General features: G+C 33.9%; 1 protein-coding gene across 1 annotated transcript; it reads right to left on the bottom strand.

The window, feature by feature from the left end:
* Positions 1 to 559: 559 nt before the first annotated feature.
* On the bottom strand, positions 560 to 7822 carry LOTGIDRAFT_120502 (hypothetical protein; the record flags this gene model as incomplete). The annotated part of the gene is made up of 9 exons (XM_009058520.1): positions 560 to 745; positions 1645 to 1803; positions 2019 to 2268; positions 2758 to 3064; positions 3602 to 3827; positions 4126 to 4287; positions 6525 to 6793; positions 7025 to 7294; positions 7666 to 7822. Coding segments are annotated over 9 exons (1986 nt in total), but the record flags the coding sequence as incomplete, so codon positions are not given.
* Between the last annotated feature and the right edge of the window lie 2780 nt (positions 7823 to 10602).

Genomic DNA, 10602 nt, shown 5'->3' with positions numbered 1-10602 from the left:
ATATATATATATTTTATAATCTCGAACGTTGACGTTATAATTTTCCAATCTGAACTGTCAATACTACGTTTCATTCGATTGCAAGGGAACCAGAAGTCGGATTGATATTCTGAAAATTGATATTTTAAGCAAATATTTAGACGACTATACTACCCTGATGCTGAAGTTCGATGTTTATACCCGAATGTGAAATATCAACAAGCGAAAGCAAAAATAGCAAAATTTGAATATTGGTAGAGTTATCGCTAAATATTCAAATGCCTCTAAAACGTATACTATGCATTAGGGCAATAAAATGATACACAGAGCCTAAGTACTACTTCAAATTTATTCACCGTGTTTCGTCAGTTCTTAGACTAATTTCAACTTTATTCTATCTTCTTTCAGTATATCATTTTTATCACAAATTTTTAGTCTCCTTGAAAACAGGTTACCTTACTTCAACTACTTCTCGAGCGCTATTTTCCTATGCGTTACATAAAAAGAAAAGGCTTTGAAAACTTAATCCGTCTAGCACACATATCTCAAACCATTTGATTTGCCATTCCGACTGAGGGTTTTAAGCAATGACATCAATATAATTTGGTTGTGAGAGGCATAAACTGTCTAAATGTCTGTGTATCTCTTTCATTGGCATTCGATCGTGTGGCTGAGTTTTCCAACAACATAACATCACTTTATACACTTCCTCTGGACAATCACGTGGTCTTTCTAAAATATGGCCGTTCTTTATATATTGAATAACCTGAAATTTAAATATAAATCATCTCCTTAAAAATCATTTATCACATGGTTGGATTGTCTGGTATTATATCTAGTGTTCGTTTGTAGCATTCTTTCTTATTGTTATTACGTCTCCACCCATCTATATATCTTCCATGATGTACATTTTCTTTGAATTATGTGACAGGACACGATGTCGTGTTTCCAAATTTTTAGCTACAGATTAAAATTGGAACTGAAAATGTTCTTTTAGAGCAGTTTCAACGAACTGACTATACAATGAGGGATGGATTTAAGTCAAATCGTAATCCGAACATAAGTATAATGATTATCGTGATACGTAATGTCTATACAGAAGACATGAACAAATATATTGTGTCATTTAGGTTCTAACCGCTTACATAATGAGACAGAAGACAGAAATAGGCCCGTAATCGGCTTAAAAAGTGGGACATCAATAAAGTAAATATGATTGTTAAGCAGATGAATACATGGAAAGATTAGTAATTTATTCTTGTCAACAAAATATTCTAATCTTCTTATGATACCAATCGGTTGAAATTTCATACCAGACATTGCAATATCTCGTTGTCGAAATTCATTATTGATGGGTCGTTTCATGTCTAAACTCTCTTTCAATGTTATATGGGGAAAACTTGCGAGTAGAGACTAGCATTGACAACCAGAAAATGAATTCGAGACTGATTATTTATACCAGTTTTTTATGATACTTTAAGGGAATGTTCATAAGGGTCTCATAAGGCCTCGAAGGACATTTTGCAGAATTTTGGTGTAAACATGCCTCCGGATTGACCTGAAGATTGTATTTTTGATGTAGAATTAACTCACATCTTTTATTTAAGGGGAATACTGAATTGAGCTAATTTCATATATAAAACTATCTTAATGAAGAATGTATACCTCCATGTTTGATAGTTCATACCATGGTTGTTTACCATATGTGAATATTTCCCATAATACAACACCAAAACTCCATACATCGGATTCTATGGTAAATGTTCGATACAACATGCTTTCTGGAGGCATCCATCTGATAGGCAACATGGCGGTTCCACCGACCTTAAAAAGATAAAATCCCATCTTTACCGATAGAAGATATGAATGCATACTGGTCAAGTTTTCTAGTTGCCATTGCCATGTGATGCATTTGATATTCTATTTTTATAGTAACCTTATGTCTCACTTATCTCATGGGTATACGTATATTGGAAAATTGGGTAAGGCCAGAATTATTGTTTTAGGATATTCAATATTTAATGTGGAGTCGGGCTTACCCGATAATAATCTGTACTATAAATATCTCTCGACATTCCAAAATCTCCGATCTTCACTAACAACTTCTCACCAACTAAACAATTTCTAGTTGCTAAATCTCTGTGTACAAAATGTTGTGAAGCAAGATATTCCATCCCCATAGCTATTTGATTTGATATATGTAAGAGTTGCGCTGGCATCAGTATTTCCTCACCAGATGAGTCATTGGACCTGTTAGACGAAATAATAGAAGCATCTGGCCCGTGGCACCTAAAATATAAAATGTGTCGTTGTCAGAAAAAAATCATATGGACTGCAAAGGTAATTAGTTTCTGTATTGAGAACCTATATTTCACAAACAATGAGACGTCCGTTACTAAAGATGGAATGTTTTTCTTTACTTGTTCTCCAAGGATTACCAATTTGGCAAAAATTGTGAAATACAAGTTGAGACAAGAATCTAATTTAGATGTCGCCATGTTATGTTACAAAAGAAAATGTCATTGTGTGGATGTTTTTGGTGAAGAAGGATATCATAACCCTTCCGGTGCCAGTCTTAGGAGACTCAACAAGTTTGGTGGCGAATGGTATTGGTATACATTTACAAGCTGAAATGTTTAAACAATGTATTATTACAAGCGATTGGCATGATCAGATTTTTCCTTTGTTGGTATATGACTTGCTGCTGTTGGAACAAGCAACAATACTAGGTGGCAGAAGTTGGCACACAGCTCAAAGTCCTGTGCACAGAACACTTACCGAATATAATTATTGAGATCACCATTCATCATATACTCAAATATCATCAGCATTTCATCACCATCAACACTGACACCATAAAATTTGACAATGTGATGATGTTGTAGATTGGTCAACAATTCAGCTTCTCTTTCAAAATCCTTTTTTATTGACTCAATGCTGGCATTTTTTAACATTTTGATGGCCACCATTGTCACATCATCTTCTGCTAATAAACCATAGCATGTTGCTAGGTACACTCGACCGAACGCTCCTTCACCTAAGCTTCTTATAAAGGTAATGTTTTTAAGGTCTATATTTCTTATTGCTGAAAAGAAAGGAAAATTAAATTTAACTTCAATTCAAGTTGCCGTACTTCCACGAGGAACTAATTTCAAGAGTGCATGAATGAATTCAAGCACCACTAAAATTAAGAGGCAAAAATCATACATGATAAAACATTTAGCATGACCAACACAGCAAACACTTTATCATCGCATTTCTTCTTGTTTTACTTGTGCACTGTACTTGATAATTCAGTGGGTGTCAAGGAAATATCTTAGCGCTTATAAGAAAAGTGTGGCCTTAGTAAAAGTCGAAGTTTTATATCGACCCTCGACACTTCTAATTAAAACACGACTCAATAATTGAATATTTGATGATTACGGAGACACACAGTGGTAACAATTAAAGAAGGACACTATTTCAATTATCTATTGCAGACAAAACATTGCGAAATATCAAAGTTTAACACAAATTGATTTCCAGATGGATTACCGGTATCACATTTCAATTGACTGAATCGGTTATGCTACAACTTAAACATCCCCCTGAAGTAAAAAGTTCCTCATACATTGAGCCTTACCTGCTGAGTCAGTACGATTTCTGGAAGACTTTTTGGTATAGTTGGGATTCTCTACCATGATTGAATTTAATGGTACTGCTTCTCGTGGTACTATACCATTACGTTTAAAGGTGTGGCCTCTCGTAGAGGATGCTGAACTGTTGCGTTTACTGCGTTTAATGAATATTACAACTGCTATTACCATTGTTATTATCACAACTGATATTCCGATTGCTATAGGCCATACCTACAACATAATTTATCATTAGTAGCCGAATTGCTTCATGTTCATTAGGCCAGTTACAGTGGTAGGGACAGGACATACACAATTGCTCCTCCGGATATATTACTTGCCCCTCCGAACGATCAAATCTGGCAACGTATCTGGATCAGTTTATTGAAGACTCCGTTAAATTCTTCAACCAAACCACCACAAGATCAACATACTCTATATTATACTGTGTTTCCCTTTCGCACTGCCGGATATATGATTCAATCAAGTATTTGGTCAATTGTGCATAATCTGGTTAATACGTGAAACTTACTATGTTAATATCATCATCAGGTTCCTGTACCTGCGTATGCCCTGTCTTACCAGTCCGACCCGTCTGTCGAATATGGGCTTTAGGATCAAATGTTAGACCAGATAAATCATCTTTATTATATATAGTAGATTTGTCTGTAAATATAAAATAATACATTTGAAACTGAGAAACGGAGATGAGTCTAGTGTAGCATAGTCGGCTACAGCGTTTGGTATCTTAACATGACCTTGATCTTGAATAAGTCATCTATCAGCATTATTTCAGTCGACCCAGCTGGAAATGGGTTTGATCAATGACCAATTGGTAGACACGATCCTCGCGAAGTTGTTATCCTTGTAAAAGTTGGCTGTTTCTTTTTAAGACATATAGTATCATTTCCATAGTACATGTAGAAAAATACGAAATACTAATTCGGAGCTGGCAACATACCAACATAACAACAAAATGGTGGAGCTATACCTTCCATAATCCTTCTGGCGCAATGATTAGTATTTTGACTGAATAAGATTTCGCTGTGATCATTTGACCATGTGATGATCACAAACAACTATTTTTCAAAAGTACAATTTCAATTTGTCACTTAAGTGCTTCCATACATTAACAATCGATTTCAAAAGCCAAGCAATTTAACAATGGACTTTGGCTTCTTAAATATTAATTGAACTTAAAAAACTAATTATTTAACTAGAAGAACATGCGATCTGTTATTTTTGTAGATTGCCAGTTAATTGCATTATTGATTCAATTCAAGTTATCAACTATTACCATATCTATTTTCATGCTTTATCTACATTGATGTAATGAAACAAGTTTCACACATAATGAAATTCACTAATTATGTTCTACGATAGTATGAAGCGGGCCATGTAGGGCTTATCCTATGATCAATAAGAGTTTTCCCATAAAGAAAACATGCTCCACATCCATTCCTCTGATTATTGCTTCACTTCAACGCTATGCCTTCAACAATACAGTTTTTATGGCATTCTTAGATATAATGATAATGATAATTATATATACTCACTAACGCTTCCATGTTTATTACTAGCTACTATAATAAACACCCCACTAGTTATCATATTCCGATCAAAAGTTAAATATCCACTCCATTCTTGATTTACATTCTCAATCAGCACCGAATCAGCTTCTGGGGTTATGTTTAAAATCTTATTGTTCAGCAATTTATAATAAGTTATATCAGGTTTAGGCCAGCCACTAACGTCCCATTCCAGACAAATATCGTTGCAGTTTTTATTCACTCCGAAATTCCTTATTATTGGTTTATCTGAAAAATAAAAGGGTATTATTTCAACTATCATGATCATAGTTTTAAAATGATTAAACATTACACTATAGACATTAAGAAGTGAGATAAAATAAGACTTAAGACTACTGTATTGGAGGTACCTTGTTCAACTGGGACATGCTAATTTTGTTTCACTGGGAAATTTTCTACAATTTAGTGAACACTTTTAGTAGTCTGAATAACGGATAACATGTAGCTTTTTCATGGAAGCACTACAATAGTTAATATGACGGATGTCGCAAGCTAGACAGTATACATCAGAATCTGATTCCATTAAGATCGTACACATGGTTATTTTGATATTATATTGATGTATGTTCGAGGCAGATCTTATATTGCACTGATATTTCAAACAAAAAGATTTGGTATATATATTTTCGAAAAAGAATATTTGGTCAAATGATGGCAAAAAGATGGTGTAAACTTACGCTGTACAAGTAGAATAAAACTCTCGCTACATTTTGATATGGGACTTTTACTATCACATTGAAGTCTAAATCCATGATCTTGTAACTGTATAGAAGACAACACCAAACTGGCATTGTGTGCAATTGAAGTTGTTGTAGAATGAGAGGCTAGTCCTGAAGTTTCCCAAGACACAGTTGATGATTTAGAACTGGTACAGTTCAATGTTAAATTACCATTTTCTTTGACCTCAGTACTTGATACGACTATTTTTGGTTTTGGTATTCCTGGAAAAATAAAAAGGATTTTCAGTACTTGAAACGACTATTTTGGGCTTTGGTATTCATGGAAAAATAACACTGGTATTGATCTTTCATTCCTTGAAGAAGTTAAGTCTGTTAGTTAGTTAATTATCATCAAACGATGTCGACGAATGAAATTGATTCAATTCTCCAGTAATCTACGTTATTTTCAAAGGTGTCCTGTATGATTCCACACATTTCAGTGTTCAGATTTGAATGTCAAACGTTTTGATTGCTGTATTTCGGGGATATAGAAACCGAAATGGAAACTTACTGCACACTTTTTTAGAATTTGGTGGGGGATTTCTTCCATCAAGGCCAAATTTTGGCTCTGGTAGTTGAGGAGAGCGCACGTCTGTACCAGCATTTTTCGATCCATAATTCACGTCTTGTTTAGTGGATCCGTATTTATTTGATACCACTAATGTGTACAGGCCAAATTGTGTTGGATTAAACATCTTGAATTTAAGCATTCCTTTAATAACTCCATAATCTTCTTTACTAATATCGCTCCTTATCTGCTGTCTTGTCTTTACCGGATTACCATTATGTAACCATTGAATCTGGGGTTCAGGCCATCCATGTGCCTCAAATAGTAAACACCTGTGATCAAAACAGTCAGAAATATGTTCTAACCTCTTTATTACTGGAGCATCTGGAACGAGACTAACTCGAGTTATATCGTTGATATTAGGAAATAGATTCGTCTAACTATTAAAACACTATATTAAAACTAGGTTCAAATAGTTATTTTCGATAATTGTCCGAGAGCCTTTTTAAAGCTAACTCAGATGCTAAGATATAATATGATGATAATACGAGATTTTTTTACCTTTTGCAATGTTCTCAAGATTGTAAGAAAATGATCACTTGGTAATAAACTTACGATTGACAAGTAACACGAAGCTTTTGGAAACTTCGGCCACAATATTTTCACCGCTACAAGGAATTGGATCCCCATGATCTTCAACAGAAATATCTAATATTTTTAACAGAGCACCATTAGCTGTATTATTAAATGACGACATGGACTGAAGTTCCGTGGTGTTCCAGCTAGCAGCTGGTAGTGGTGCACCATATACTTTACACTCAACTGTCAAATCATCACCTTCATTCACTGTATATTTGTCCTTCTCTATCTCGACTTCCGGAATATCTGCGATAAAAATCAAACAATTCACGCTTTACTGTACTAGTTGATGTCTTCAGAATAATATATACTTCATCTGCAGCTGATATTTGACACGTTTTGAAGAACACGAGCAATAACCCAGATCAAATATTTTGAGATGTTTTCAATGGTTTTACATTTGGGTGATAATCAAGCATTCATCCAAATTCGTCAAGAATTGGTCCTACTAAAGTTTTTACAAGCTAAAACTTGAATGCGTTTCAGTGTGTAGTACGAACTGGGATGGCACAAACAGTCAGTGGCTCGCTCAACAAAGTTCTGTCGATTACTCGATTGGAACCGTCTTGTGTTAATCATGCAAACTATTATTTTCAAACAATTAGGAATTTACTTACAGCAGTCATCGAATTTGACAGATGTTAATGATACTGTCTGACCAGTTGACGTTTCTATACATTTGATATTAGTAGTCTGTAAAATACTGGATGATCTATCTATCATGAGTCGTAACCATTTTACACCACAGTTACATTGCAATTTGTTACCTCTTAACTTCCTGAAATAGTGAAAATGAAAGTAAAAGAACTAAAATCAAAACAATGGTATCCGAATCACATAAAGAAACCCGATATCCAAAACAACATACTGACAACACATTGGCTGCAGCTAATGAACTTTTTCATATATGAAGAAGTATATCAATCATAAATGAGGAAATAAAATGTCAAAAATTGCTTGAGAACTGATTTAGTAGTCCGTTGTCTTTGCCACGTTCACACGAATGCTTAATTATAGCTACAGAGAAATGTGCTTTGGAGAGAAATTGGGCAGTTTTCAGTGATCAAACGGCATCTACTTCTATCAACAAGTGATTAGCCCTATATCCAAGAAGAAACTGTCTATACACATTTCTTAGTTTATATCAATTTGATGGATGTCCAGATAAAACAAAAATACAATTCCATGACTTCTCGTTTTCAAGAGACTATTATATTGTTAAATATTATCCAAAGGTTCGAAGGTTTAATGATATTTAAACATTAAATAACAATCTTCCGACGCTCCATCCATTATTGTCAAACAATAATAATAGCTTTTAGAAATAAATGCAGTGAAGTGTATTTAATAGCAGTCATATGAGGTAGAATAGAGCCACAAGTATGTTATTAAGTTTTGACTCTCACTAGTTCTAGTAAACAATGATTTTTTCGTAGTCTAAAGATGTATAAGTAAATGCAATTCATGTGATTCTTGTCTGTCGGATAGTCGACTTCAAGCGAACCTCCCGGTTGGGGCGAAACTCTGCTGTGGCTGTCGACAGTGATGCTAGCGCCAAGGTAAACCGAGACCCACTCATATAAGCATTAGGCTGTAAAAGGTAAAACAAAATTTCATATCATTTAAAAAGAGTTTGCCCCGGATTCGAAAAAAGGGCGTATTCATGCTTCACCTTGACTGATAATGGCTGTTGTTAGTGCAATAGCAATAGTCAGCGAAGAATACCAAAAATTAATAAAATATTAAAACATTTAATTTAGAGAAAGCAACTAGATGGTCGTAATAGTTCGGCAATGTTGCATCTTTTTTCTTCGTTTTTATTTGAAGTAACCCATGTGTATATTGAGAAAAATAGAAAAGTACATAAAAAAAAAACTTATGTTAAATAAATTCTGTATTCCCTTGTGTTCTTATTATGAATTGCACAAATAACAAAAACCTGACGTTACACGTAATAGATAAAGATAATAAATAATAAGATCCCCTGTTTAATAAAATCAACGCCTGCACGCTTGAGAAATAAAAAAAAAGCTGAAATATTTATGATGATACTTACAAGCGGTTGAGAGGTAGATCAAGGAGCTTTCGAGAGATAGATTCAATTCCATTATTGATTATTATCCTGAAGGTAAAATGAAGGCAATTTGAGGAAAAAGTCGACCAATTTTCGACTAGTAATTGTAGAGCCCTGATAATAGTAGCATTTATTAGATCCCCTTCTGTTATAATAAGACCAATAAATGTACATACTTATACATCATTTCCATCATTGTTGGTGAAGCCTTGAAAATTCCACATATTTAAATAAGAAAGTTTTAGTAAATGTAAAAACAAAACCAAACCGAAAACACGTGTCCAGTAAAACGTGTTTTAACAATTGTATCGCTATCATAAATATGTAATTATAAAACAATTATTTTAACAGTTAATTTTGTTCAATTTGCCACAGGATCCATCAATTTTCATTTTTTGCTTCAAACTCATTGAAATTGTGGTCATCATTACGATTATAGCCAAGATTCAATTAGACTTACAATGTTTTTAAGTTTCGATACTTCTTCAAATCTTCTACATCTATTTCCTTCAGATTAAATTGGTCTTCTATTTTACTGAAAAAGAGAGGAAATACACATTGAATGAAAAATACTAGAATGATGGGCACCTCTCTAAAGATAATTGCGTTTATGTAACTTATCAGTCAAAAGGATTGCCATGTGTTTATCCCAAGGGTTACCATGTGTTTATCTCTAAGGGTTATCATCCGTTTATCTCAAAGGGTTACCATGTGTTATCTCAAAGGGTTACCATGTGTTATCTCAAAGGGTTACCATGCGTTTATCTTAAATGTTATCATCCGTTTATCTCAAAGTGTTACCATGTGTTATCTCAAAGTGTTACCATGTGTTATCTCAAAGTGTTACCATATGTTTATCTCAAGGGTTACCATGTGTAATCAAAAGACACGAATCTCGTAGAGGTGAATTGATGCTCATTGTAACCCCATCGATTCATGCGAAATATATCTGGAAATAGCTTGAGGAATGGACAGATAACAAATCCTTTTCTCAATAGACGTATCATGTATATATATTATTCAATAAAGGAGGTGAATAGGAGTTCTTTCAGAAAATTCTATTGTGTTATGATTTCGTTATCACTTCTAAACACGGTGTTTAAAAAGATAAGTTAAAATGAAATGAATGAAAATTCTTACATGAAAATATGGACAATCAGAAAAGTGTCAGTTCTTTGAATCGAATTTTTTAGTTTATTAACCTGTCAGGCTGAACATATAACTCATAATTTCATAAACCATATCAATTTTCACATTGGCCTTTTCATCTGGTGAGCTTTGATCTAGTTAGAATGCGACAATTTCTGAACGGGAAAATGTTTTTGACGTATTAGAAAAAGACTGAAACACTGTTTCAGCAAATTTTGATACCATTTTACGTATGCCCTATGACGATGGTTAGTAAAACTCAAAGGTTGGCCCATTTTCAAAATGAATAGGCTATTACATGCAGATAAATAATATTCAAAGTCTCTATCGC

Source organism: Lottia gigantea (assembly GCF_000327385.1).
Source record: "Lottia gigantea unplaced genomic scaffold LOTGIsca_34, whole genome shotgun sequence".
In the NCBI taxonomy this organism is placed as follows: domain Eukaryota; kingdom Metazoa; phylum Mollusca; class Gastropoda; family Lottiidae; genus Lottia; species Lottia gigantea.
Note: the sequence above shows the minus strand (reverse complement) of the source record. Positions and strands in the feature narration are given on the sequence as shown.